The sequence below is a fragment of the Mytilinidion resinicola genome (genome assembly GCF_010093595.1).
Source record: "Mytilinidion resinicola strain CBS 304.34 unplaced genomic scaffold BDZ99scaffold_29, whole genome shotgun sequence".
NCBI lineage: Eukaryota > Fungi > Ascomycota > Dothideomycetes > Mytilinidiales > Mytilinidiaceae > Mytilinidion > Mytilinidion resinicola.
The window spans coordinates 156538-184506 of NW_022985465.1; the positions used below are offsets into that span (position 1 = coordinate 156538).

At 49.9% G+C, this 27969-nt stretch overlaps 11 protein-coding genes across 11 annotated transcripts; 8 read left to right on the forward strand and 3 right to left on the reverse strand.

The window, feature by feature from the left end:
- Positions 1 to 410: 410 nt before the first annotated feature.
- Positions 411 to 2344, forward strand: BDZ99DRAFT_400582 (FAD/NAD(P)-binding domain-containing protein; the record flags this gene model as incomplete). Its single annotated transcript, XM_033716176.1, has 5 exons — positions 411 to 482; positions 571 to 981; positions 1259 to 1350; positions 1417 to 1884; positions 1954 to 2344. Coding segments are annotated over 5 exons (1434 nt in total), but the record flags the coding sequence as incomplete, so codon positions are not given.
- A 660-nt stretch (positions 2345 to 3004) lies between these two features.
- On the forward strand, positions 3005 to 4631 carry BDZ99DRAFT_482461 (uncharacterized protein; the record flags this gene model as incomplete). Its single annotated transcript, XM_033722487.1, has 4 exons — positions 3005 to 3176; positions 3232 to 3299; positions 3422 to 4546; positions 4596 to 4631. 4 exons carry the CDS (start codon positions 3005 to 3007, stop codon positions 4629 to 4631), a joined length of 1401 nt encoding a protein of 466 aa, XP_033569865.1.
- A 527-nt stretch (positions 4632 to 5158) lies between these two features.
- BDZ99DRAFT_482462 (uncharacterized protein) lies at positions 5159 to 5523 on the forward strand (the record flags this gene model as incomplete). Its single annotated transcript, XM_033722488.1, has 2 exons — positions 5159 to 5403; positions 5442 to 5523. 2 exons carry the CDS (start codon positions 5159 to 5161, stop codon positions 5521 to 5523), a joined length of 327 nt encoding a protein of 108 aa, XP_033569866.1.
- Positions 5524 to 6206: 683 nt separating this feature from the next.
- Positions 6207 to 8101, forward strand: BDZ99DRAFT_527004 (MFS general substrate transporter; the record flags this gene model as incomplete). Its single annotated transcript, XM_033726192.1, has 4 exons — positions 6207 to 6251; positions 6304 to 6718; positions 7676 to 7698; positions 7775 to 8101. The coding sequence occupies 4 exons, from the start codon at positions 6207 to 6209 to the stop codon at positions 8099 to 8101; spliced, it is 810 nt and encodes a 269-aa protein (XP_033569867.1).
- A 453-nt stretch (positions 8102 to 8554) lies between these two features.
- BDZ99DRAFT_482464 (uncharacterized protein) lies at positions 8555 to 9139 on the reverse strand (the record flags this gene model as incomplete). The annotated part of the gene is made up of 2 exons (XM_033722489.1): positions 8555 to 8982; positions 9043 to 9139. 2 exons carry the CDS (start codon positions 9137 to 9139, stop codon positions 8555 to 8557), a joined length of 525 nt encoding a protein of 174 aa, XP_033569868.1.
- Positions 9140 to 10184: 1045 nt separating this feature from the next.
- BDZ99DRAFT_400652 (phosphate:H+ symporter) lies at positions 10185 to 11937 on the forward strand (the record flags this gene model as incomplete). The annotated part of the gene is made up of 3 exons (XM_033716179.1): positions 10185 to 10717; positions 10770 to 11545; positions 11612 to 11937. 3 exons carry the CDS (start codon positions 10185 to 10187, stop codon positions 11935 to 11937), a joined length of 1635 nt encoding a protein of 544 aa, XP_033569869.1.
- A 1496-nt stretch (positions 11938 to 13433) lies between these two features.
- BDZ99DRAFT_527007 (uncharacterized protein) lies at positions 13434 to 13957 on the reverse strand (the record flags this gene model as incomplete). Its single annotated transcript, XM_033726193.1, has 3 exons — positions 13434 to 13580; positions 13674 to 13747; positions 13816 to 13957. The coding sequence occupies 3 exons, from the start codon at positions 13955 to 13957 to the stop codon at positions 13434 to 13436; spliced, it is 363 nt and encodes a 120-aa protein (XP_033569870.1).
- Positions 13958 to 15201: 1244 nt separating this feature from the next.
- On the forward strand, positions 15202 to 15813 carry BDZ99DRAFT_482466 (glycoside hydrolase; the record flags this gene model as incomplete). The annotated part of the gene is made up of 3 exons (XM_033722490.1): positions 15202 to 15209; positions 15380 to 15725; positions 15781 to 15813. 3 exons carry the CDS (start codon positions 15202 to 15204, stop codon positions 15811 to 15813), a joined length of 387 nt encoding a protein of 128 aa, XP_033569871.1.
- Positions 15814 to 21813: 6000 nt separating this feature from the next.
- On the forward strand, positions 21814 to 24166 carry BDZ99DRAFT_400825 (WD40 repeat-like protein; the record flags this gene model as incomplete). The annotated part of the gene is made up of 6 exons (XM_033716188.1): positions 21814 to 21997; positions 22072 to 22224; positions 22279 to 22754; positions 22854 to 23057; positions 23108 to 23876; positions 23931 to 24166. 6 exons carry the CDS (start codon positions 21814 to 21816, stop codon positions 24164 to 24166), a joined length of 2022 nt encoding a protein of 673 aa, XP_033569872.1.
- Positions 24167 to 24180: 14 nt separating this feature from the next.
- On the reverse strand, positions 24181 to 25087 carry BDZ99DRAFT_468577 (protein translocase SEC6). Its single transcript, XM_033721285.1, has 5 exons — positions 24975 to 25087; positions 24901 to 24919; positions 24801 to 24842; positions 24681 to 24749; positions 24181 to 24627 (listed from the first exon to the last, which is right to left on the reverse strand). Exons 1-5 carry the CDS (start codon positions 25014 to 25016, stop codon positions 24587 to 24589), a joined length of 213 nt encoding a protein of 70 aa, XP_033569873.1. The 5' UTR covers positions 25017 to 25087; the 3' UTR covers positions 24181 to 24586.
- Positions 25088 to 26043: 956 nt separating this feature from the next.
- On the forward strand, positions 26044 to 27442 carry BDZ99DRAFT_491928 (uncharacterized protein; the record flags this gene model as incomplete). The annotated part of the gene is made up of 3 exons (XM_033723133.1): positions 26044 to 26570; positions 26635 to 27203; positions 27315 to 27442. The coding sequence occupies 3 exons, from the start codon at positions 26044 to 26046 to the stop codon at positions 27440 to 27442; spliced, it is 1224 nt and encodes a 407-aa protein (XP_033569874.1).
- Between the last annotated feature and the right edge of the window lie 527 nt (positions 27443 to 27969).

Sequence of the window (27969 nt, forward strand, 5' to 3'; positions counted from 1 at the left end):
AGTACTGGGTTATCACAAGAGATCGCTATCCTATTCTAGGCCAGCTAGCCCTTGATATCTACTCCATCCCAGCCTCCTCAGCTGATTGTGAGAGAATTTTCAGCGAACTTGGCGATCTCCTGGGCGTACGACGCCTTAATATGAAGCCTGAGTTACTTAGTGCTCTGCAATCTATACGCTCCTGGCGTCGAATTGGCATCAAACCTCCTAAGTAGTAATCAACTTATCAATCAATCTATCAATCAAACCAATCAATTCAACTTGGGGGTCAAAAAGTATCAATCTCATCAACTCAACTTGAGCATCTCAGAAATTAATCAAATCAAATCAAATCAATCACAGCCTGTTCAACGAAGCAATCAATCAACTTGGAGACGTCAAAGTTGATTGATTGATTGATCCCCACTCTGAAAGCAATTGATATTGGAGGCACCTGGTCTAAGAACACATACCCTAATCTCAGCTGCGATATCCTTTCCCAGGTAAAAAGCTTTCTTGAAGCAAGTTTCTCCATCGCATAAATATTATTACACGCACGCAACGTTTGCTAACGGTTAACGCGCATCCAAGTTATACTCTTACTCCTTCGCCCCCAACCCCGACTGGTCAACAACATACGCAAGCCAACCTGAAATTCTGGCCTACATCAAACGCGTAGCCCAAAATCTTCAGTTTCGCATTCATTTGCACCAAGAGTGCGTTTCCGCCCAGTGGCTAGAAGATACGGATCTACGGAGGGTAGAGTTTCTGGATACCACCACCAACGAAGTGTATGTGCGGCACTCTCGTGTTCTGTGTACTGCTGTTGGATTCCTAGATATCCCAAAGGGCCCTGAAAGTATTGCTAATATCCAAGAATTTCGGGGAAGAATATTCCACAGCTCTGATTGGGACCGCAAGGTTAACTTTGAAGGAAAGGATGTCGTGGTCGTTGGGAACGGTGCTTCAGCAAACCAGTTCGTCCCGTGGCTACTCACTCAGGTTGAAATTGATGTGAACTCTGTTGTATTGTAGATGCCGTAAAGGCGGACTATATAGAGGAACGAGATGAACTATCCCTTAGGGCGCTCCCTTGATCGTTCCCTTGGCAGCAAGGAAGGCGCTAAGGAAAGGCACTCCCTTCTCTTGACAGCAAGGAAGCGCTACAACTCCGTAAGGAAGAGAAAGGGAGAGTAACGGATACCTAGGGGGGTGGTGTGCACGCAGGTGAACCGTATGAGTTGTTGATCCTAGGTTGCTGCAACCCGAGTTACTCAAGAACACCGGTCTGAGGAACCTGGTCCAGGTCGTCCGAAGCGCACAATGGATCGCTCCTAAGGAAACTCAACGAATTGAGAAGGTACAGAAATGGTAAGTACTTTCACTTAATGCCACTCTCCTTGCTCACGAGTGATCTTTTCTAACCTAACACTGCAGGGTTTTGAGAAACATCCCGTTCACAAATCGACTATCTCGCTGGTGGCTAGCTATGAAGCTTGATCTCGCCTTCGTCGCTTTCAAAGACAGTTTCTTAGGCTGCCACGTCAGAGGGAGGCTGGAGGCGTCACTTGTTTCCTATATAGAGAAGACCGCCCCGAGTCAATACCGTTCTATCCTTGTCCCTTCTTACGCATTCGGCGCCAAGCATGCCATATTAGACCACGGATATCTTGCTTCACTTCATGATCCCAAAGCGAAGTTGATCAAATCCAAGAGTCTAAGAATTATCAGTGCGAACCAAATTGCAGACGAAAGCGGCGTTGCATATCCTGCGGACATTATTATTCTAGCTAATGGATTCAAGACAGCGCAGCTTCTCACCCTAATGCAAATCACGGGCCTAAACGGACTCAATCTCAGGGATATATGGGAGCGCGGGCCTGATGGGGCGAGGGCATATATGGGGTACGTACCTTGAACCCTTCGACATTCGTCCCTACAAAAAGTCAACGGCAGAATACTAATGGGGCGAAGAGTAATGGTGTCTGGGTTTCGGAATCTCTTTCTGCTTACAGGTCCGAACACGCTTCCGTCGGGACATTCAACGCTTCTTGGCATCGAGCACTCTGTAACATACATCCTGCGCCTGCTTGAGCCTTTGCTTGGGTCAAAAGTGCTGTCCAATCAGCCAAGCGCGTCCAAGATTGAAGTAAAGAAAGAAGCAGAGGATGGTTTCAACAAATTCGTAGAGCGCAGGATGAAGGGGCTGGTGTATACGTCTGATATCAGCACTTGGTATATTGATAAGCGGACGGGGAAGAATCATCTTGTATGGCCGGGAAGCCAGTTGGGGTTTTGGTGGTCGAGGTGCGTCGAGATGGTCCGCTGGACTGACTTTGTCCTCTCGAAGGAGAAGACGACGTGAGAGTTTCGATGGGGTCTGCTTTTGGGTTCTAGGCGTAATGAGGAACTATAATTGTTTTTGCATACCCTTGAAAGTGAGAACTCTTCCTGTCAGATGGTCTTCAGCATATCTGGGTTGAAGAAAAACAAGTCCCATTCACTACTCAAGTTCCACAGAAGGAATGGTCATGTCCCATTCTGCAGGTATTCATGCAGGCAACCATGTTGTGGGAATTTGAGAGCTCTTTCGCTAAGATTGCTGCATGGAGGTCAGTCAGGATTCGGGCGTGCTTACAGGAGGAAAGCGAGGCTGAGGTCCGCCCAAGTCAAAAACGAACCATAATGTCACCGTCAAGGTCATCCGCATGGAGATAATGGACGTGAATTGGCCGTTGGATGTGCCACACAACGCCCAAAGCCCAAAACCCTTTGGCTTTTGGTATGTCACTCGACTTACCCCATTGGCCAAAAGTAAAAAGGGGGGTGTGAAGCGAGATCCCAATTCCTTAATCAACTCGCCTCTTCAGAAATACTACGAACATGTGGTCGAAGCAAACGTGGGGAATTTTTCTAAATATTCCATCATCTCGCCTTCTCATTCCCCAATCTGTTCTGCGTAATATTCTGCCGCGTAGAGCATCTTACAACGAACCAGCGCCTCTCTTCCACAACGCCTACAATCATGGATCCAGACCCAACTCCTCGTCTGCGCCTCATTCTTGACCACACGACTAAAAATCCCGATGCTGCGACCACAGCCACAGTCTGGAACCCCGAAGACGAGCTGCATGGCCACCTCGAGTTGTCGAGTACGGAAGATCTTGGCATTGATGGCATCACAATCTACTTTGAAGGTGAGATGCAGGCACCAATAGAAACATCATGGATGGCCGCTAAAAGGTTGCTTAGGCGTCTCCCGCAACTGGATAAATGAAACGAACGTACGCATTCATCGAGTCCTCAAGGCGGAGCGCAAGGTATGTCAATGCAATGCTTACACGATGCTTACACGATGCTTACACGATGCCCTCCTCAACCAGCCCGTTCTCCCCCTTCCCTCAATTTAGAAACTGGGTAGGCTGACGGATCACTCTTCCAGTTTCTCAGTCAAGCCCATGATATCTTGCGCAGCAACATATCTCGAAAGGACTCGTCGCCCGGGGCGTTTGTTTTCGAAGCACCGTTTCACTTTATCATCTCTAGAGCGATCCCGTGCACTAATCCCGATTCACCAGAACAATGCTTGCAACTGCCTCCATCACTCAATTCGGGAGAGGAGTTTGTCGACCAATGTACGGGGATGCGATTCGCCCAGCCCCGTATTATATACTTCTTACGAGCCACTGTGAGCTTCACCACTGAGGACCACCAAGATTGCAAGTCACTGGAGACGTTTCTCCCTATAACTATCGCGCCGTACACCGAGGAGCTTCCCCCAACAGAAACAGATGATTTCCCCATGGAGTTCAAGGAACGAGAATCGAAAGTGTTGCGGCGATCGCTTATAGGAGGTACGCTGGGAACGATGAATGTCTCGTTGCAAGAACCACCAGCTCTCGTCTACAAAACCTCATCTACTGGCAGTAGTACGGCGGCTCTCATGACGCTAGAGTTCCAGTCGACGAGCACCAGCTCAAATGACATACCAAAGAGCCTCCAAGGATTAAGCTTCACAGTTTTTTCCTTGGTCAGAGTCAAGACATTCTACTCGGTAAAGTCCTTCCCAAGGTTACCAAGTCAAACCTTGCTGGAATCTTTTAGTGAGATGAGGCTTCGCGACGGCATCATAAAGCTGGAGACGCAGTATGTTCGAGACGCTTCATGGGGATACAGGTTCAGCTTAGACAGTCAAACCGATGCAAGCCTGGCTTCCCAGCTCGGTCTCTCCATTTCGAACAAGGTAGCCTCAGAGAACGGCAACGGACAAGTATCGATGACAAGTGAGCCGAGTGGAAAATGGATTTCCAATTGGACCGTCCCCATCGAGGTCAATGGGCGCCTCCTACCTAGCTTCTGCAGTTCATTAGTCGCGCGTTTCTACACCCTCATTGTTCGAGTCAAAGTCGCCGGAGCCCGGCAAGAAAGGTTTGATCTTGAAGTGCCTCTCCAGGTCATACATACTCCTCCAAGCAATCCTGATTCTCCCACGGTGGAGCCCGTCAGAGAGCGATTCTTGGAGTATCGGAGAGCTTCAGAGTCGTCCTGGTTTAGCGATGATTCACTGGTAAGACGCTTTAATGCTACAATGGGGGACGGTGGCTGATCAACTTTAGGAATCTGAGCAAGACCCACCGCAATACTACCCGTGATTGATCCCCGAAATCTGATCAAAAAGATTAGCTTGGAATCTAGGCGTACAGGGAGTACAGGGCAGGCGCAAAGGTTCGGTAATGGGTAAAGGTTTCATCAGGTGCAAGAGTTTCTCAAAGATGTCGTCAGACGCCAGCTGTTGTACGTTTTCGGCCGCCCCGCTACGGATGAGTAACATGTTTTGGGGGATTTTTGTTTGGAGCGCCTGATCACTTGAAGTTGATGTGAGGTTAAATGATTTCTCATACTATAAATGCATCGGGTCTTGAAAAAGTAACGCCAGCTCTGACGATCCCTGAATCTCCTAACTCCAGAACAGAAAGAATCATTTCAGCGCCGAAAGCAGCTTTCCTACATCTTGCAATGGCATACTTTCAGCCCATTGCTGAACATAGTTGTTGGCGTCCTCATTCTGCCCATAGCTGCGCAATGTCCCACCTCCGCTCGAGGCATTGGAGGCATGCACCGAGTAATCTTTGTCCCCAACCACGTGCACCATGTGACCCTGGTCGCCTCGTCCCCCACCATGGCGGCCCTCGCTCATTATCTGGTGCTTCCCACTCTCATTCTTGCCCCGGCGATGCACATGCAGACCCAACGCAGAGAGCACTCCTCCACCACTCGTCCCGTGCCTCGCATGTGGCGCCTGCTCACCGGCCAGCACCTCCAGCGACAGTCCCTTGGTACATTGCCGCCGGGTGTGCGAGCTGCGCTGACGCTTTCCATCCCCGGCTCAGGCTCCGTGTCAGGCCACATCGGGAACCCTCGATGGTAAGAATTGACGACTTGCTTTGAGCAACTTCTGACAGGAACAGTACTGATGGCTTGACGTCTGTGTGTGTGGGTGAAACCCCATCAGAAGGGAAAGAGAAACAAGAGAGCGATTCATGATGATATTTGACGATGAAGAAATGCAACTCCTCTGCAGCAACGTTTCGCGTTCACAAAACATCAAGGCATTCAGGCCAATTCACGAGCTCATCGTCAACACGTGGACGTCGGAGGTAGAAGAGGAAGGTGGCCGATGGCAAGCCTGGTTTTCCTGTGACATTCTTTCTGCTAGCCCGTGGAGTAGTGGGGTGCATGTTGGACTCGATGAAGTCGCTTGCGCCCCCTGAGTTCTCGGCTGTGGCTTGCAAGAATGTCACTACTGCTGATTGATTGGGTGGCTTGCAGAATGTCACTACTGCTGGTTGATTGACCAGCTAACAGATTCGCACCTCCTCCCACAATTCCAGCAGGACGCAGGCCCCCAGTTCAGCACCAGGACGACACATTGGAACGCCATCGAACTAATTGCAGAAATGCTCAAATGAGTTCTTTTCGAGCCAGAGTCGGACCACGTGGGAAATCCTCGAATTGTGAGTCGTTCACGTCTTGTGCTGTTATCCAAGGTCGAAGAGACTTTTGAGAGCCTCATCAGGCTTTCTAGGCAATGCCTGCCATGGCTGATACTCAGGCATTTTTGCCAAAGTAATCAGGCTACGGTCATACATCTTTTATATACCATCCTTAGCCTTTAATTTTCAACATCTATTCTTCTATTACCTGCGAAGAAATCATCACAATCAGCAATGTCTGCCCGCAACAACCCGGCAAATGAAATCCCACATCTACCAGTAAGTGCGTTTGATATTGAGAAAGGATAACAGAACGTTAACTATACTTCAGGTCCAAGAGGGAGGACAATTCCAAAGCTACAAAGAGATCGACGGCCATGGCTTTAGCTGGCGCATCTGGGCTGTTGCAGGTTTTGGATTCTTCGCTGATTCCTACTGCCTCTTCTCAATACAAACAGTGCTTCCCTGGATAGCTTTCATCTATCAGAGCAACGGGGTCTTCAGCAACCGCGATGAATTGACGGTTCATACGGTTCTACTAATTGGCACTATATTTGGCCAGCTACTCTTTGGCATTTTGGCTGATAGTTCTGGCCGATTGGAGGCATATAGTTGGGATTTCATGCTGGTCATTTCCGCGCCACTTCTTCTGGCTCAGAGCTCAACAGGTGCCGCTAATTCCATGTCAATCACGGGCTGGATCTGTTTCTGGTCCTTCTTCGTTGGAGTAGGGACGGGCGCTGGCCGTACATTAAGTGCTGTAATTACTGCTGACTATGCCCGACTCTCCCGTAACTTACTGCTCTCCCACTTCTCCTATAGAAGTCAATCAATCATCGTATACGTGCTCTAATTACTCCCGGTTCAGATTTGCGCCGGTCCAATCCCGGGCTCGAATGATGGCCGGCGTCTTTCTGATGCAGCCCTTGGGCCGACTTACGGCGTCTGCGATGAGCTTGCTTATCCTCGAGACGCTTGGTAAATCCCGTGGTCTCGCGCTGGAAACGAATCAAGAAACAGCGAGGACTACTTTAGACAGCATGTGGCGGTTCGTTATTGGTATGGGTTCTCTTCTGGCATTCATCGCCCTTATCCTCCGTTTCACAATATCCGAATCGCCTCGGTTCACTTTCGATATAAACAACAATAGGTTGCCTTCTGAGCAGCTAGTGCAGCCGTCTCTGCACTCTTGCGTAAAGAAATACTTTTCGGCCCAAGGAAATTGGCGATATCTAGCAGGAACTTCTGCATGCTCCCTCTTGTTCGAAACTGTCTATTCTGGTCTTGGAGTCAATAATCCCCAGGTACTAGCTCGGGTTTGGAGCCCTCTGCCTCTCACAAACTCTACTTCTCATTGCTAGACTGGGAAGATCCATTACAATCAGACATATCGATATATCAAATTTTCACGCAAGGCTCTATTCATTCAATTATTGCGGTATCTGCTGGGTCTTTAGTGGGAAGCATTGTTCTCATTATGAGTATTGATTACATTTCTCGAAGGAAACTCCTTTTTTGGTGTTTCCTTGGTCTAGCATTCTTGTTTACAATTGCAGGTGGCTGTCTCTTCAATACTTCTCATATAAATCTCCAGGCCTTGAACATCACGCTCTGTATTCTCACACAGATACTGTCCAATCTTAGTAAGCCTTTCTTGGCCTCCCCTCCCTTCCTACGCAATCGCTGAATTTAACCCCTTGCAGGACCAAATGCGTTGACCTTCATCGTAAGTTGCATTTAATCTAGACCTTTATATTACCCGCCTGCTCATCCCTCAACCCGTCGCTAATTCTTCTTCCTAGATTTCTGCGGAAATCTTCCCTACGCGCCATCGAAGCACCTGCTACAGCATTTCTGCCTCATTCGGCACATTCGGCACCCTTATCATTCACATAGTCACATCTTATACCAGCATTGGCAACCTAAGCACCTTGAGCTTACGCGTGATGCTGATTGTCTTCTCTGCTTTCATGTTCTGCGGTGCTATAATTGCCTGGGCGTGGATCCCTGAGGTGCAAGAGCTAAGAAGGGGGAGGCGCCTAAGGTTGTCGAGCAAGACGCTCGAGGTTTTGACGGAGAGAATCGATGCAGAGAGGGCGAAGGTTAGATTGAGGCGGAAGGGGAATTAATAGGCAGAATCGACCCCAAGGAAACATCAAATGCTTCGCTGCAGGTGGTGTAGGTTCCATACAACTTTATTCTAGTGACGTTAGCTCTGGCGTGGGTTTTTAATTCACAAATTCATTTCGAAAATCTAAGAGTATACCACGGTGTGCAGAAGAACGTGAGCCCGGAAAAACTCAATACAGGCTTAAACTCGAGCGACGATTTATTTGGCTGGTGATGGGTAAGGAAGCACAGAGATGATGAGGCAATAGGGGAACAGGAGCAATATAAGGTAGCATTGTAGAACACGGCGCACCAATTCGACCCTGGATTGCTAAATGACATGTGGTTGACCCGTGCAAACGCGAGGAATGTTTGAACATTAACAGATCCTAGTGTCCCAGCCGTCGCACTCAGTCCACGATATGTCCATCGATGGCGAGTTGGAAAAGGACATCTTGGAATAATGCGGAGGACTATACTGATAGCTGAACCTTAGTGACGGCTTCGCTGCTGGCACTGCTGTCCTTGCTGGAGATACTGCGCTTTGCTCCAGCTACTTCCTTCTGCAAACACTTAATGTACTCGATCGCTAGCTCCACCGTGCAAGCTTTGGTCATGGTCTGAGCTTTGTCGTATTTGCCACCGTTGCTGACTGCGAAAGTATTTCGGGCCGCTTCGTCGCAACAATCTTGCGACAAGAGAGTAGCGAGCTCTTGTAAAGCCTCATTCATATTGCTTCTGCGGCCTCGTTCAGCGATCGTATGTCTGGTGCGCTTTGAAGAAAGGGTCTCTAATATACTCGGCGGGAAGGAGATCCCGGCCTGAGAAGACTCTCCCTCCATAAGAAGCTGATAGTTGGACTTCGATAGTAATAATTCGGACCGTCTTTCGGGATCAAAGACTATAAAGCGTATTAGTCATTTGTTTGGAATACTATGAACAAAGTATAGGTAATACTTACCTCTTTTATGAATAGTGCTCCCTGAGAGTATTGGTTTCGATGAATGGGTAGTTCGTACTCGTCCAGCATTCTTGCTCACTCTGCTATTGAGAGACATTTTGAAATTCCACGCAACGGACGCTTCTAGTTCTTGGAACAATAGATATGACAATTGCAGTGATAGCAGAGAAGCAATCACATACCTTTTATTTGTACCGGATAACTTAGGCATGGGCCAAAAAACCTCAGTCGCCGGCTCGCAGTTCTACTTTCCTGGCCATTTTGCCCAGCAAACAGCCTTACCAATAGGCCGCTGTTCGGCGCATGTCACTGTGAGGTCTGTGCAGATTGGGGCTGAAGTGACATCCATTCCTCGAAAAACGATAAGCCAATCAGCACACTACAGTGACATTCCCGCTTAGGAACCGAAAACCCAATCACCTCACGAGAGTGACATGGAAGACGACGGACCCCCCTATTCCCAAGTCATGGCTGTCACGCGAGCAGAGAGGAAGAACATCCCTATTATCAATCAACAACGGAGCAAAGGGTCTCGGCCAAATGAATTTTTGAAGGAGCACGTTGTCTGATAGCTCAGCCTTATTAGTATTCATGATATGGCCTGTCACCATGGCGCTCTCACTTCTCTGGAAAGCGGTTCAAATTGCTAATAGGCCAATCAATCTCCCAGACATCACTCCAAAGGACTTTTTGCACTTGATAGCAGGTCGACCCAAAGCTGAAGGTTCTCACTTGGGATCTGCAACATGCTGGCACGACTGAGAACAGGGTACGACAAGCCACTTGAGCCTTATAAATACAGTAGACCAGACGCCATGGGACCTTTCTAGCCAATGATCTGTGAGCAGTGACAACAGTACGTTCCGAATGGCTGAACTTGGCCATGGAATCTTTCTCTTGTCTTTCTTTTTCTTTTCTTAGAGGGAAGGACTGATCTGGACTGACCGAACAAATGATAGACGATAGAAGGACCCCGTGGATACATTGTTCTGGAGTGCACCGTCTCTTCCTGTTTCTGTTCCAGTATATAAATGCTCCTTGATTCTTCCTGTCAATCCTGATTGTACCTTACACCTGACAAACAGCCTTTCATCATGGCTTTCGTTGACTCAGAAGTGCCATCAGCCCTCCCAGACGAAATCATGGAGAACGGTCTCCAACAAGTTGTCACGTCGTCTGATAAGCACGCTCTTCGGAGAATCGCTTTAGCAGAGATTGACAATGCACCTCTAGGGTTTTCCCACCTCAGAGCTGTTGTCGTTGCCGGAACTGGATTTTTCACTGATGCATACGACTTGTTCAGCGCAAACTTCATCACAACTATGATCGGTCTAGCTTTCTACCAGTCACATGTTATACGGACTTCAGTGGATACAGCAATCAAATTGTCTACCACTGCCGGTGCTGTTCTTGGCCAGGTCTTCTTCGGATGGCTTGCGGATAAGTTGGGCAGGAAGCGGATGTATGGCATAGAGCTGATCATCATTATCGTGGGGAGCTTTGGACAGGCGATAAGTGGCTCTGGGCCTGGGCTTAACTTGCTGGGACCATTGATCTCTTGGCGTGTATTCATGGGAGTTGGCGTTGGAGGGGATCACCCTTTATCCTCTGTGATCACATCCGAATTCGCTACTGTCAAGTGGCGCGGCGCGCTGATGAACTCTGTCTTCGCGATGTATGTGAAGCCTCCTCATTCCTCCTGGTACTAGGCTAATGGCAGAACTCAGGCAAGGTTTCGGAAATTTCGCGGCCGCAATGGTCTCGTTCATCTGCGTGGTGGCATTTAAAGGGTCACTCGTCCAAGCAAGCAACCCCGCGCATTGCGACACAACGTGTCAGGTAGCAGCCGACAAGATGTGGAGAACCATTGTCGCTTTTGGTGTCTTCCCAGCACTGTGCGCCCTGTACTTCCGCCTCACAATCCCCGAAACACCTCGGTATACAATGGATATGGCTCTGGATCTCGAGAACGCCAAGGCCGATACAGATGTGTACTTGATGCGGAAGAATCCAGCTGTTGCAGTTAGCGACGAACATTTTGTAGTCGTTGCCGCCCGGCAAAAAGCTGCGGGCCCGAAAGCTACGTGGAAGCAATTTTGGCTCCACTTCAAGCAATGGCGATACGGGAAGATCCTCCTCGGTACAGCAGGCTCGTGGTTCTTCATAGACATCGCCTTTTGGGGTTTAGGTCTCAACAACTCCTCGATTCTTCGCGCTATCGGGTACGCCGGATCGACCAATGTATACTACAGCTTGTACAATGTCGCCGTGGGCAACTTGATCTTGTCTGTAGCTGGCAACATCCCTGGCTATTGGGTGAGCGTGGCAACAGTCGACACTCTTGGCCGCAAGCCTATTCAGATGGCCAGTTTCATCATCCTTACGGTGCTATTCTGCGTGATCGGATTCGGCTACCATCATCTGTCACCGCATGGCCTGTTTGCCTTGTATGTGTTGTGCCAATTCTTCTCGAACTTTGGTGCCAATTCTACTACATTTATAGGTAAGTGCCCTCTTCCGGTACCACGTACCAATCTCTCCCGAATGCAACACTGACAAAAGTCAAAAGTCCCTGGAGAAGTCTTCCCTACCCGATTCCGATCAACAGCCCATGGGATCTCTGCGGGCGCAGGCAAGGTTGGAGCGGTTATCGCTCAAGCTCTCCTCGGACCTCTTGCGAAAACAATCGGTTTGAACCATGTAATGGAAATTTTCGCTGCCTTCATGGTATGCGGAGTCGCCACCACACTACTTATCCCTGAAACAAAACGCCGCTCATTGGAAGAGCTAGCACAGACGTATCATGGAGACGATGAGCTTGATGGGGTCGTGATGGAGAACGTCTCGAATGGCAAGGAATCCGCGGCGAATCAATCGGATCAGCCTGTGATCTAGTATCTCTAATGTCTTTCAAAATGCGTTGAGCTGGGTTTAGTACAGATTGCAGGAGTGTAGGACAAGGTCAACTGTAGCGGGTTGAGACCCGATCTTGTGCTTGGCCTAAGGCCTTCGCCCCCTTTATTTGCTAGGGCAACAGCACGTGAGAGAGAGGGAGTTTGGACAGCTCTTAGGAACACGTTTTTCATTCTCTTTTCTTTTCTTCTCTCTTCAGAGAATTCTTACTTAGTCAAATACACACCACAGTTTCTTTGCACAAAGACTTGGCCCGTGACATCAACGGCGAGAGAGATATTGATCTCAACATACATGCTCGTATGTGCCATTAATCCATACAATGCAACCGTGACACCGTAGCCAATCCTACCAAGAAGGGCAATTGTTCCTAGGTTGTTCACCTGCCTTCCAGCCCGTTTCCCTCTTGTCAAACCCGTATTTCTTATGGGTAGTAATGCGGTGGCTCGTCCTCCGATTCCTAAAAACTAATTAGCCAGCTCGCTCTAATCATTGAAGAAGGATTCCTTGCCAGCGACTCGTCACTAAACCACGAGGTCGCCGAGGCTCGGTGAAATGCCACGAATCGTTGATCTTCTCTCATAGGCTCCAGGTTGGCGGACAGGGGCCGGTCGGGAGATGAGTGTATAACTTGTAAGGGGACTTCAAGATCAAAAGACTCCTGTCTAACACCCCTAACCTTAACTCGAAGGATTACGGTGTACAGACGCGCGACGATTGAACTGCAAAAGGTAGGTATGAGGCGGGTATCAACTTCTATGGGAATGTCTAGGACAGTCATCCACTCTCCTCCGGGCGGACTGATAATCGACGAGTGCGTTGCCCCTTAAAGAAACCTCTATCAACAAGCTTTCCACTAGATATGACGTCCTGGGCAGTAGGGCGAGAGCAGATACCTTTAGTTTGACTCTCCACATTGTACACGTATCCCCACGATGTATTTCGAACAGTTCGTGTCTCAAGTTTGAGAATATCATCTCGGAGCCTTGTCGTACCCCGAAGACTCAACAGGCTTTGACTTGGTAGCCTTGGGAAAGACTTTATCGAATAGAATGTCTTCGTCCTTATCAAGGAAAGGATTGTAAAGCTCAAGTCTTGCAGTTTCTGATATTGATCACATGAGCTTACCGACTCAAACTCAAGATTTAGGACTGCTTTTGTACTCGTCCGTGCCGACCCGATGCTATAGGTGAGCGGTGGTGGTTCATGTATCGAGGCTTTCATTGTTCCAAGCGTACTGCCGAACAAGGTCCGCCGTAAGACTTTCGATTCTTTTTCTTTGAATTCTGAAGGGAAGTCTTTTGTTTCGGTAGAGGGGAATCCTTGGGTGTGAGGTGTGATGACAACAGGTAGAGACGTCTCCAGAGACTTGCTATCACTGTCTCTTCCTGCATTGACACTCACAGAGGCTCGCAAGAAGTACATAATACATGGCTGCGCAAATCGCTTCCCCGTGGATTCGTCAATATACAGACCTCCTAGCACTGTTGTGGTGAATCTGGATCAGGTTTTGCAAGCATACTAGAGATGAGGAAGTGAAAGGGTGCTTCGTATATGAAGTGTTCAGGTGGCGAGTCTTTTCGAAATATCTCTGTCGGCAGGATGTCCTGAGCCTGACTGTGGAACTTGGGAGTTGGCCTGTTAGTATACCTAGCTTCCAAAGACACAGAGAGCAATTGTGCCAACAAATTCTTCGTGTGCACACTGATGTAACTTACTTTACGCTCTGCCTTCAAGATTGTAAGATCCAATCCCCCTGGTGCTAGCTCGGTTATCCAGTGGCGTGAGACACCTATGACTTCTTAGTAGCTATTCACGATATGGTTTGCATCCAACCTTCAAAGTATATCGTCATCGTACTAATGACGAGTTCGTTATTGGTTGATAGCGTTAAGTGTCCGCATAAAGTGTCTGCAGGATTCCAGACTGTATTCTCAGCGTCGGGATTCTTGGCTGTAGAATCAAGCACAAGACATAGGCGAGGGACTTCCTCTGAGTCCATGACACTGATGTGTTCTCTTGTGAATCAAAAATGAGATGCGTGGCGATTATTCGGGATCATAAAGGTAGAAAAGAAGAACCGAGTGGTTCATCTCATCTTATGGGCCATAAGTGAGATCCTGATAGATGTCGTGCGAGGTCTAGGTGGCAATTGAAAAGGAGGGGGTAGTCAACCAAAATAGACCAATTGTGTGGGCCGAGTGACATGGCCACTGACAAAAATAACGAGGCCACCTTGTCACGCGACGAATCGCATTGTCCAGTGGGTAGAGGTCCGTTCTGGGGGCGTCCACAGTAACCGATCTGCAGTGTGCGTTGAGTTAGCATTCCGTTCCTTTCGGGAAATTTTGAATCTAGGCCGTCCTTTCATCTCGCGATTTGTCAGCGTCAAAAGCCACACGCTGGGTAAATGCCAAGGCTAGCCTAAGATCCCACGGATCCTCAGCTGGTGCAGCTGGTGCAGTTCTCATCGCGCTTAGTCAGCATTATCCCAGCCGCACGTCTCACTTCGAAAATGCTCCCTCTCTTCGCACTTTCAGGGGCAAGCCCCCGAACCCCGTATCTTCAGCCATGTCTTTGTATTTCGCAAGGGTTGTCGAGAGGTTGGCTTCACGCTCTCTGTTTATCGGTTGGGTAAATTTCACCACAAAGGTGAGCTCGACCACAAAATGGTGATATTCCCTTTTGACGCCGTGACTCGGGTTGCAGCAACCTAGGATCAGCAACTCATACGGTTCACTAGGTATCCCTTACTCTCTCTCTCTCTTCCTTACGGAGTTGTGGTGCTTCCTTGCTATCTTGACAGCAAGGAAAGTGGCGCCTTCCTTGGCGTCTTCCTTGCTACCAAGGGAGCGACCAAGGGAGCGCCCTAAGGGATAGTTCATCTCGTTCCTCTATATAGTCCGCCTTTACGGCATCTATAATACAACAGAGTTCACATCAATTTCAACCTGAGTCCGTGAGAAGTGCTGCAAAGTTCTTTAATACTGTTACGGTTAAGCAAGAGCGTCATGCTCTCACTCTGCTGTTTATCGCTTGATGACTAGGCATATCTAGAGTCAGGATTGAGCATCAAACATCTTTGATCGGAGCTGCTAAGATTAAGCTGACAGCTTTCAAGCAACTGACACATGTAAGCCCTTGACCATTCCGAACAGTGTTATAGCAGTCATCTTTGAGCTATAGCCGACTGGTTCCTTGTAAAACCTGAGCTGACGGCTATCAAGTTTCGTGGCCACAGCCAGTATGGCTATGTAAGGACAACAATCACTAGTCAACATTTATTCGGGCTAATTTAAGGGGATCAGTGTGGAACGACAAGCACATTTTGTGATAGCACATGTCAGTCCGGCTGCGACCAAGTTTCCGAACCGTAGGTGAAAACAGCGCATGGAGAAGCACCAAGACTGATTCGGAATCAAAGGAGTTGCGGAGGTTCTTCCGGCGATCAAAGAACCATTGGATACTACGAAAGTTGGGCGATGGAGCGTTCTTGCGACAAGTGGACGCCCGAAGATATCGACGCATCTTTGTGGACTCGTATCAATTATGCATTTGCATTGGTTGGATCTGACAACTGCATCTCGTCTATGAATTCCTATAACGCCGACCTCTACCCCCGAGTCACTGCCTTAAAAAAGATGAACAGCGGGTTAAAAGTTTACATTGCTGTCGGCGGTGAGGCTGCAGGAGGTGCCGGTTTTTCTTGTATAGTCTCCTCGGCCTCTTCAAAAGCAACTTTCATTCAGTTAGCCTTAGCTTTTATAAGCGTAAGTAAACTATACAGCGGCGCAAAGGACTTTCCTAACAATAATAACATCTTAGATATACGCCTTTAATAGCATTAATATTAACTAGGAGTACCCTGCTGCAATAGATAGAAATAAAACAGCAACAGATACACAGAATTTTATTACCTTTATACAAGAACTTAGAAGTGCTTATAAAGCAACTTATAGTATTACTACTACTCTCCCTTCCTTATATTATAAGTTCTTAATAGGTAGGTCTAATAAAAATAGGACTAATATTTTATAGGGTATATAAAGGGGTACAACGTTATTAGGCTTAAGGGATATATTAATTAGGTAATAATAACTTTATAATAAATATCTTTATCTAAAAGGAACACCAAAATCGTGATTCGACCCGTATTGTCGTACGGGCGTTCCTTTCCGTCTCGTTCGAACCGCAAGGCCCGTACGAGAGTGAGAATCACGTTCATTACTGGTGCAGCGGCGTTGCGTCGTGGCTAGAGGTCGTCTTTGGAAACGTCGTCCTCAACGCCGCCAGAATGGCAGAGTTTTCACGGGTCTTGGCGGCTTGCCACCACCAAACTCGATACCCACAGACAACAGGAAGACAAACAGAGGGTTATCGTCCATAACCATCCGACATCCTATTACCTAGGATACCAACCTAGGGCCACACCCAGTGCCTGCATCTGCTGGCAAAGCGATAGGTCTTTATTCTAATAGGATGATAGGACACCTCTGTACCGGCCACGTTGGAAGCCCTTGTGTCTGCAACCCGATAATACCGGAACCAGGAGGACCAGGGAAGTAAGAGCAAGGACAGTGGCGGTTTGGTTAGTGGACAACAAGGGGCAATAGCTGCGCGGCGTCGAGTTATTGTAGTGACCTTTTGTCTGCAAGACACAGTCGGCCTGTCGTCGTGAGAACGTCACAGGTAACGCGAAGGGGCTGCCAGTGCCCGGGCTGGCGGCCGTGGGGCGTGGTATATAATGGCAGCGACAGTCAGCTCCAGGCCTTCACGGATGCCTGGTGGACTCATGATGGGCGCTGGTGGAATGGGAAGTATGCAGAGTATGCATGCATTCTTCCTATTTTGGTCCTCTCGTGCACGGCTGTACAAGCTCCGGCTTGTACAGTGCCTCTACATGGCGAGGACGTGGTAGGGAGTATGCGTGCATACTTCCCGTTTTACACGGCTGCGCGGGCTAGGCCTATACAGCACCTCTGCAGAACGGGAAGTATGCACATTCTTTGCGGCCTTCCCGTTTCACTAGCGGCCATCGCATAGGGAGGAGGATCAACACCTCGCTGGTGACACTGTCTATATAGCCCGAAAGGACGGATGCGCGTGTCGGTCTATTAAGAGGCAGAGGCAAGCTGCAAGATAGGCTTAAGGAGCAAATCAGGTATATGCAGGCGGGAGATGGTTTAATCTGGGCCGGACACCGTGGAAGCACTCCGTGTGGAAAACTGTGGCAAGGAAGCTAGGCAGGTAGCTTCATGTTTGCAACTTGCTATATATTTAGCTAGCTAGATATAATATGCCTGGACTGCAAAACCCGGACAGATTTAGGAAGACGCATCACGATGGCTTATTCCGTGGTGGACTTGATAGATCTACCACGTGTCCCCAATAGCTATACAACAACGAGAAGAGCGCTCAGCGCTATACACCGCAGAGGACGGGGTTTTCATCCGAACGCTGCATGGCAGCAAACGGTTTCTCCTTGTAAACTAGCCTAGATAGAACAGCTGCATGGACCCTAACGGGAGCTACACCAGCGTAATAGAATTTAATAATAATAATATATAAGTTATAGTAGAATACCTAGCTTATTTCTACTATTTAAGTATAATAAGTATAAAATTATAATTTAAAGTAATAGAGGGGTAAAAGGTATATAATTAGGGCGCTGCTAATACCACACCCCCTAATTCCTACACGTACACCCCTTTTCACTGCGCGTACACCCCCTCCTCCCCTTGTCGCTTCACCTCCTTCTAATTGGCTCGGAGGGCTACTCCGCAGCCTCCAATTCGCTCGCTTAACTTGCTCACTAATTCCGAATGCTCTCTCCAAATGCGGCCTTGATCACAATCGATTACATCCTCTTCTTCTCCGTCCACAATATAGCAGCGCATACAGCAGCGCATACAGCAGCGCATACAGCTAAGAAGCGCGGCCGGCCGCCGGGTGCAAAGGATAAGGTACCACGGAAAAAGGCACGAGCTCAGAGGCAAGATAGTACTCAGCCTACGCCTCAGCCTACGCCTTAGCCTCAGCCTCAGCCTCATCCTCAGGCACAGAGGCTTAGCCGAGAGGAGCTTCTACGTCAGCTTGCGACGTATGATAAAGATATTAAGGCGGAAATTAACCGAGATATTGAGCAGGCGGAGGCGGTGATGCGAGAGGGCTAGGCTCGATGCAAAGGAGCCGTAATAAGGTGAGGTTTTAACAGGTTTGGCATGCTTGTAGACACGTAGGCACTTCTAGAATAGAATTTCTATCTATACTTAGACTTAGACTTATACTTATACTACGTGAGCTCGTACGTGAGGCTACACGAATCGGTGAGGCTACACGAATCGGTGAGGCTACACGAATCGGCGAGGCTGCACGCCGATTTGTATAGCCGTACGTGAGCTCGTACGTGAGCTCGTACGTGAGGCTATACAAATCGGCGAGGCTGCACGAATCGGAAAGGCTGCACGCCGATTCGTATAGCCTAGCGTATAGCATCACGCGATGTATAGGTGAATGCCCGGAGCTCCGGCGTAGTGCTCCGAGCCAATCAGAAGGTGGTGAAACGACAGGGGGGGAGGGGGTGTATGTATAGTGAAAAGGGGGTGTACATCTAGGAATTAGGGGGTGTGGGAGAAGCAACGCCCTATAATTACTTGAAAGGGGGTATATAATTATCTATTTTCTTAGAATTAGCTATATAAAGTAAAGGGGAGGGCTAATCGTATACCCCTAACGAATAGTCGTACACCCACTAACGAATAATCGTACACCCCCTAACGACTAATTGTACCACCCCTACTCCCCTGTTACTTTACCGCCTTCTGATTGGCTTAGAGGGTTGCTCCAGAGCTTCCGATTGGCTCGCTTCACTTGCTCACTAATTCTGAATGCTGTCTCCAAATGCGGCCACGTAGCCTCCAGCGCAGCCTATCTGATTTGTGTAGCTGTATATACGGCCGCATGTGACCTCATATATAAGCTCGTACGTAAGGCTATACACATCAGCATAGCTATACAGCCTCTCCATTTTACAGTGCATCCTGCCCGATTTATGCAACTGTATATACAGCTCATACGTAAGGCTGTACGTAAGGCTATACAAATTGGAAAGGCTATATAGCCGTATGTAAGGCCGTACGTGAGGCTATACAAATTGGAAAGGATGCGCCGTAAAACGGAGAGGCTGTATAGCCATGTCGATTCGTATAGCCTTACGTATAGTCTTACGTACGAGCTCACATACGGCAGAGATGCACGTGCAGATAGACGTAAGGGTGAATGTTCGGAGGCATCCTGCCGGACCTCCGAGCCTATCAGAAGCGGTAAAGTAGGGGGTGTATGATTATTCGAAAGGGGGTGTACGATTATTCGTTAGCGGGTGTACGATTATTCGTTAGCGGGTGTACGATTATTCGTTAGGGGGTGTACGATTAGCCCTCTCCAAAGTAAATAGTAAGCCTATAACGTAAGTGATGGGATTATTACGCACGAGGTAGTTATTACGCTTCCGAACATTAAAAAAAAGCTTGGCGGGTGCACAGATTCGGAATACGTGTGAAGCTTAGACCAACGCAATAACTACCTCGTGCGTAATAACCCCATCACCTACGGAGGTGCCTACCAAAAGTTTTGGCCGCGCTAGTACTAGCGCGAGGAACACCAAAGTCCTCGATGATATTCGTCTCACGATACCTCCCTTTTGCAACGATGAAATATTTTAAATTTCGGCATGAATTTTCCGTACGATCTTGGATATCTAACCGAGCAGTTTTCGGCAGATTTTGTTGATGTTTTGATGGCGCATAAGTCGTGAGCACACCTCGAACAGGGGTGTCGATTAGCGCCTCGACTAGCGCGGCCACAACTTTTGGTATTGTAGGCACCTCCGTACGTTATTAGGAAACGGCGACCGCCGCATTGGGCAAGGCGCGCGCACGGGCCGGCCGGCGCTTTCGCGGGGTATAAAAATCTCGCGTCGTCCATCGCTTGCTCCTCCTCCTTCGCTTGCTCCTCCTCCTTCTTCCCTTTCCAACAACCAATAACCCTAAAGTCTCCACCTTCGCGACCTTTATGCGCATTCGGCCCTTCTGCCTAGAATCCTACCTCTTCCCACCAGGCTCCCCTGATCGACCACGCCGCAGCTACCTTTGTAAGAAGACCGCGCCAGCGAGGTGCGGGGCAGCTTCAACCAGGATCCGTGTTTGGCATTCGTGGAAGCACAGGACACTTCACCTGTTACCCCGTATCTTGACATGTGTGATTAAATGTAGTAAAGGAGTTTATTAGCGGGTCGGGCCGTCGAGCTAAGAACCTAGTTGGTCCATCTACTCACCGGGATATGCAGTTTGAACCCGATCACCCTCCAAGCTCTCGAAGCGCCCGATTAGGACCAATCGGTCGGTGCAGCCCAACAAGGGGACATCCAATTTCTGGAGGCTAAACCAGCACCCTAGGTCATTCTCTTCTAGAAGGTCCCTGTCAGGCTTGGTGACGTGTTCAGCAGGATGTGGGTTCGAAGAAGTTCATGCATGCCATCAATATATGAAGAGAAGACAGGCTGCGTTTTAATGTCGGAACACCAACCACGACGAACGGTGGGACGCGGTGCTTCCAAGGTTGGCGCTTTACGCACTTTACCCCACATAAGGAGCGTGAAGCCAGAGTAGACCGTGGCAGATTGTGAAGCGCTAGAGCGTGGAGCCGGAGAGACCGAGGTAGCAGAAGGCTACAGCAGCAGTGTAGAGCAGCTAGGGGTGAAGCCTCAGAGCGTGAAGCCTCAGAGCGTGAAGCCTCAGGACGTGCAGCAGCAAGGGGTGAAGTCTCAGAGTGCGAAGCCGCAAAAGCGTGAAGCTGCAGAGATAAAGCAAAAGTGCGTGCATAGGATCGGGTTAGATTTGAGCTGGAATCTGTAGGCTTCACGCCCTGGGCTTACATTCCAAGGCCTTCATGCTGCCCTTGCCGCTGCACCCCTTCCCCTCACAGTCTGCTCCGGCTTCACGCTCCTTATATAGGTTAAGGTACGCGAAGACGCGTGTTGAATGCTTCGGAAACCTGCATAACTGCGAAGATGAGCCCTATGCAATTCCAAGGACTACATCTGTAAACCTTGGAAGCACCGCGTCCTACCGTTCGTGGTTGGTGTTCCGATACCGAAAAGCAGCCTGTCGTTTCTCCAGACGTCGTCCAACTAGTTAGACGTCGGCAGGACTTAACGTTATGGCGTCAGGCAAGACGAAAAGGCGGTGCAAAAGAAGATCTGACGGCCGCAGGCACGGAGCATGCGAGAAGGCGACGTTCGTGGTAGTGTTGCGGGCCACGTGAGCTAGGGCGCCCAATTCAAATTATCTTACTCAGGTCTACTTCGTAGACCAATTTTCTCGAGCTTAGAGAGGCAGGATATGTACCATACACCACGGACTCAGTCAGTGAAAATGTACGTGTTGTATCCGGCGTAGACGATATCGCCAGGGCCCATCGCTGGTCGAGTTCAGGACATGGTGATTGCTGGGTCGTAATGGGACCTCGGACTAGGTTGTAATCTTCGGTCTAATAGTCGAACTCCTAGCAGCGAACCGGCATTTCTCGATGCAAAATAGTTTCTATTCGGAGGCTTGTGAGATTGCAGAAGCATCAATGTTTCTAGAGCTGTGGTGAGTACGAGTGCCTCCGTTAATGGAAGATGAGGACATGAGGTCGATGCCGCCACTTGATGGAGATAAAGCGTATATCCGAACCGGATGTTTGCCGAACGAATGCACTTATCCGCGCTAAACGCGTGTGGAGTGTTCATCCCTCGTCCAAAGCACCTTCTCTCAAGCTCCAACCTTCATCTTTCGGTACACATAATTCAAAGCCACAATGAGCGGCTCTCACTCCAGCTCTACGGGCAACAACTTCACAAACGAGCGAGAGGATCCTCGAGTCGCAGTATACGATCCGCATGCTGCGGATTGGGAGGACGATGAGGAAGATGACGACATGAACTATGTCTATGCCCCGCAAGGTAGCGACGACGAAGATGATGAGGATGGGGACTATCATGGTGCATTCCCGTTGCGTGAAACTTTATAGGAATGCTCTCTCAAAAGAATTTGGCTGCTAATCAGTTTATTGCAGATGCTCCGGAAGACCTTAGCGGCGTAGAGATAGAGTTCGAGATGACCGAAACGGACGAGCAAGAGGGAGAAGTCGACGACGATGAGGAAGAAGAAGAAGAAAATGAGGATAGAGCACCAGCGGTCGTGACCGGACTGCCACGGCCAATAACCAGTACGAGCTTGTTCAGTAGCTCTCAGCTAGCTACTCTGGCTAATGGGGATGCAGTCACACAGGAGCAGTTAATGCGATTACTGGGCCACGCCGGTCTAACCCGACTTCTCGCCCGAGGCCACCCATCTCGCCTCCGCCACTTTTCAGGAATAGAAGACGAAGATGATGATAGTGAACCTGATACTGGATATGGAGGGGTAAATCCGCGGGCGAGGCGGGGCCGTGGGAGGAAAGCATTTCAGAAGGTCCCGAGCGATGAAGGCAGGGCACTTATGGAGTCGGGAAACTTTGGATCAAACACTCGTCGGGAGGACACAATCACACGAAAGAAGAAACTGCAGTACCGGATCATGCGAAGGGAACTGGGCCTCGGAAGCACCGGACGACAGAGCAACAGCAATCATCAGATGAGCCAAGGCTTAATACCATCCTCGAAGGCGGATATAATCATAAACTACAACGCTCGTTGCTACTCTGGCCAGTTCTCGAATGACGGAAACTTCTTCTTCTCCTGCGCCCAGGACTTCAGGGTGCGGATGTACGACACTTCAAACCCTTACGACTGGAAGTATTATAAGGTGAGGAATGCCGGTTTTCACACCAACACACAGACTAATCTAGTCCTCTAGACCGTTGTGTATCCTTACGGCCAATGGACCATCACTGATGCCTCACTGAGTCCGGACAACCAATTTTTAGCCTATAGCTCTATCCGCAGTGTTGTGTGTTTAGCCGCGACCGATCCAAACCAAGAGTCCGAACCTACACTTCTAGATTTCGCACATCTGGGCACACGCCAAAGAGGTGGTTGGAGAGCTCAAGGTTTCTTTGGGGTATATATTCACACTTCCAAATACTTTCCTTTAACGCTGACACGTGACAGATTTGGTCAATAAGATTCTCAGGCGATGGCCGCGAGATCGTGGCAGGGACAGGCGATAGTTCCGTATACGTTTACGACATAGAGCGACAGCAGTCTATCCTCCGCATTCCTGGACATTCCGAGGATGTCAACGCTGTCTGTTTCGGCGACTCTCAATCACCTCACATATTATATTCCGGCTCGGATGACACCACGCTCAAAGTATGGGACCGAAGAAGCATGGGCGACGGACGGGAAGCGGGTGTGTTCCTCGGCCACACCGAAGGTCTGACGTATGTCGATAGCAAAGGTGACGGAAGATACGTTCTCAGCAACGCCAAAGACCAGACAGCAAAGCTATGGGATCTCCGGAAAATGTTGAGCAAGGAGAAAGCAGATCAGATTGACCCTGGCGCCTATACCACTAACTTCGAATACCGGACCAACGCTTACGACGATAACGACTACCGACCGCATCCACATGACTGCTCCCTTGTAACGTTCAGAGGCCACAAGGTGCTAAAGACTCTTATTCGGTGTCACTTTTCGCCACCTGGGAGCACAGACTCGCGATACGTCTACTCCGGGAGTTACGACGGCTCAGTGTACATCTGGAACCTTGACGCTACGCTGGCTGGGAAGGTAGACGTCCTGACGGCGACTCGAAATTCACGGCCAAGAGATCCCAGCGTCCTCGTAGAGACGTACGATTTCATTGGCAGGAATGGAGGAGCTTGGCAAACCTGCGTCAGAGATGCCAGTTGGCATCCTGATGCTCCCGTCATTGCCGGTAAGTTGTTACTTCATTGCTTTGGCCTCCACTAGTACTAATTTTAACCACTAGCAACCTCATGGAATGGCTGGGGTATCTCGAACGGCACGTGTACGGTGCACTCCTGGAACGACGGCGTGGACGAAGATGAGGCTGAGCCGAGAATGGGCAAAAGGGTGAATGCCCAGCTAGAACATGATGATCGCCTCTACGCCGCTCCAACATATAGGAGCACGAGAGCACGGCGAACGGTTATCATCAATGACGATGACGATGACGATGACGACCCTGATTGGTTTGGCGAGTAGGCGAGTAGGCGAGTAATTGGCTCAATCGTGGATATATCCCGCTCTTCGGGTGTTTTTCTCATACCCCTACTCCACCGTCCGGCTCTATACACTCGTAGAACTAGAGCACTGGACACCTTGGCCTTTCAACGATTGGATTATGCGATATGACACTCGCTGTAGATGAAATAGCACTCTGGCATAGCTGCCCGAAACAATCCATGTCAATTGAACTCCCGCTTGCCCAGTGGACCTTTTGTGAAATACGATTACAACCCATCCTCCGCGACAAGCTCAGCTGTATTCCAACCCTAAGTCGTCGTCCGCCCAAGGTGAGCCATCAGGTGTATTCTAACATCACACCTCCAAGTCCCAGGTCCCGCCAGCTAGCCGCCTCCTATCCACTCGCCCTTTCCTATCTCCTTCAAACTGAAAAGCCCGCTATGATCCGCCGACCAGGATATTGTTTACAGGAATATGGACTGTGTGCAATTAGCTCCTGTGATTCAATGGATTCGAACCCGGCGCAGCGTACTGAGCTTGACGACGTATCCGATGACGCCCATGACTATGAATCCAACACCGACGGCCTGGGAGATCTTCACTGCTTGATGTCAGCACAGAGTCTAGGTAATTGGACCAGGAGTATACGGACAGAACTCGCGCTTGTCGGGCTTCGTGCAACGGTTCAGAAATTCTAGGGTGCTGTCAGTTCCGTGGCTTCGATTGGAGAGCGCGGTCGGCGCAGGACGTACGCATTCCGTCTTTCACAAACTGTAAGGATGTCAGTGAGGAGATGGTTGCTGGGGAGCTGGATGTAGACGCGAACCTCCTGCGGCATATCCGCGAATTCCTTGAGTTGGTCGGACATCTTCGAGGGAGTTTGGCGATTGATGGACGTGAGAGGGGTTCTGCTGTTCTGGCCCTTGTGGAATGCTTCGATGGATCGCAAGAGTCGCTGGAGGAGTGCGAGGAAAGAGTCGGAATTGGGGTGGTTGACTTCGAGGGACCCTTTTCAAGAGGCCACATTCGAGATGGATCGCGGCTCGGGCAATCTTCGGCCGTCTCCGCGCCTTGGCGCCAGAGCGCGTTCCTCTCGCCTCAGCCTGAAGCTCTCCTCTCCTCTCCCGGCTAGACAACCTCCTCTCCAACCACTGTCTCCACCAGGTATCCAATCCATTATCGCCTTCGCTCCTTTGGAGGCCGCACTGATTGTCTAGGACCCGCGACCTGCACGACCCGCGGATTTGGGCAAGATTTCGCTGGACAAACGCGCTCTAGAGAGGGTCGGAGAGAGGGATCCATCGGCGAACACCTGCCTCGCGCTTCTTCCTCACTTTCTGTTGCTTCTTATCATCGCTGGCACTGCTGCTCTTTCTGCGCTGTAGCTCACGGCTGTTGTACCTGGCCATACGTTTCGCCTGCACTCATACCTGTACTGGGACGGCGGGCAGACCTGTCAAGCTCAAGCCGCTTCATCTTTTCCCAAACTTGTCATTTCCATCTTCCGCATCTGCCAGAGGCGATCGGACGTTTGAAGCTCTTCGCGTCTCCGCGAATTTCCGAGATTTGTCTTTGCTGCAGCCTTGGGGAAGTGTACGTATCCGCCTGTCTTCCCTTTGCATGTACCATCCCTCGCAGAGCCTCTTGAAAACCTCACTTTGGCGGGTTACGATAAGCAGTGCTTGGAGCCGGACTTGAGTGCTTCTTCTCTTCCTCTACTAGCTTAGCTCGCTGATACTCTTTCCGGCTACAGACGTGTATCTTCACTTGTAGCCTTGGGCCACATCCAGTATCTACAAGCCAATCAGAAGAGACCGCCATTATTTGCGCGCCTCTCTCCCTTCCAACCCTCACCCTTCGTACCTACCACACATTTCTGACTGACTCCATTCACAATGGCTGATGACGATAACTTCGACATCGACATCTACGGTGAAGATTATGCGAGCCCAGAGGGTGCGCGGGATAATACGCACAGTGGAGGTGAAGTCAAGGCAGACGCTACAACTGAGATGCAAACAGACTCGCTCGTAGACGCAGAACGCCCAAACTCCGCAATGCAGACCAATGGACACAACGCGAACCAAGCGAACACCTCAGTGAAGCAAGAAGACGGCCAAGCTGAAATCACCAACGGCAGCGCGCAATACCACGACACGCAGCAGATCGCAAGCACTGGCGGCTCTGCGCATAACCAGTCGCAGCCCCCGAAACAAGCTCCGATACAACAAGGAACCAAGCGGAAGGCGGAGAATGACGACCGACCAGTTGATCCAGGTGCTTCGTCGGCACTGCTCATCAGTGAACTCCACTGGTGGATCAACGAGGACGACATCCGCGGATGGGCAAACCAGAGTGGCTGTGAGGACGAGCTTGTGGACGTAACCTTCAACGAGCACAAGGTCAATGGCAAAAGCAAGGGGTATGTTCAGTGCCCACTCGCCTGCGGTATGCGGGAACTCTTACTAACACTCTTACTCTGATAGTCAAGTCTACGTCGAGATGAAATCTATGCAGGCTGCCACAGCCCTCAAGCACACGCTCGAATCATTCGGCAACGGCCAACAACATTTCAAGAAACCTTCCGCAATCTTTTACTCCGCGCACAAAAACCCCTACCGGATGCTTCCCAAGGACGTCCCCAACCGCAAGGAAGGCGGCGCGCAGAACAACCGGTCGACATTGAGCAACTTCGGCGGCAGTCAAGGGGGTTCGGGTGCCATGCAGAACAACAACTACAACCAGGGCGGCAACTTCCGCGGCGGGCGAGGCAACTTTCAACACCGCAACCAAGGAAACATGGGCGGCTTCCAGAACCGCATGGGTGTTGGCGGCTACGGTGCGGCGAACCCAATGGCTGGATTCGGAGGTGCGCCCAATCCAATGGCCATCATGAATCAATTCAACAACTTTGGCCGTGGCGGCAACATGATGGGCGGGATGCGCGGCGGCATGCCTCAGAACCGGGGTGGAAGAGGCGGCATGGGCAACATGATGGGCGGCATGGGTATGCCGAACATGGGTATGGGCGCGATGGGCGGTATGGAAGGAATGGGTATGCAGTACTACCGTTCATTATCATCCTCCCCCGAAAAAGGACAGTAGGCCTCTGCCAGGCTTGTCAACGGCAGGAAAGAGAACAAATCGCTAACGGGTTGTGCTACAGGTGCTACGGCTGGTCTCGGTGGACCCGCTCAACCGCATTTCAACCCGGCCTTCTTCCAGGCTCAGCACGGCGCGGCGGGCAGCGACAGCCGGAATCCGCATGGAGCGAAGCGGCCAAGGCCGGAGTAGGGACCTGCTACCTACCTGCCTCCCTGCCTGCTTCGGGATTTTTGCTGATGACTTCTTCAAAAGGAACGACCGTCCAACTTTTTTACAACAACGGTCTGAGGCAGAGCTTCTGTCGGACGACGAGGATGATGAGGCGTCGACGAGGGAGGATTGATTTTCTTCTTCCAATTTCATTTTTTGATCACGGCGCTTCAAGGTTTAAAGGGAGTAAAACAAGCAGCATACACCTTTGCTGGATGGCGCATTGGTGGGCTGCTGGAGCACAAATTTTCGGCGTTCTGGTCTAGTTTCTGCAGAAAATTACAATCCTCTCGGTTTTCCGGTGTGGTTCTCCTTGGGCATGTTTTCTAAGGACGGCATGTTGCTGTGTGATTTGTTTGGCGCTGTTGGTGGATTGTGGTGCGGCGGACTGTATACTGTATAATATTTTCTGGCTGGCTACAATGTAATGTTTTGGGAGGCCGGCTCCTAGATCTGGTAAAGTTTTCTGTACAATTGTTCGTTTCGCTTCGTAGATGTCCATTCTA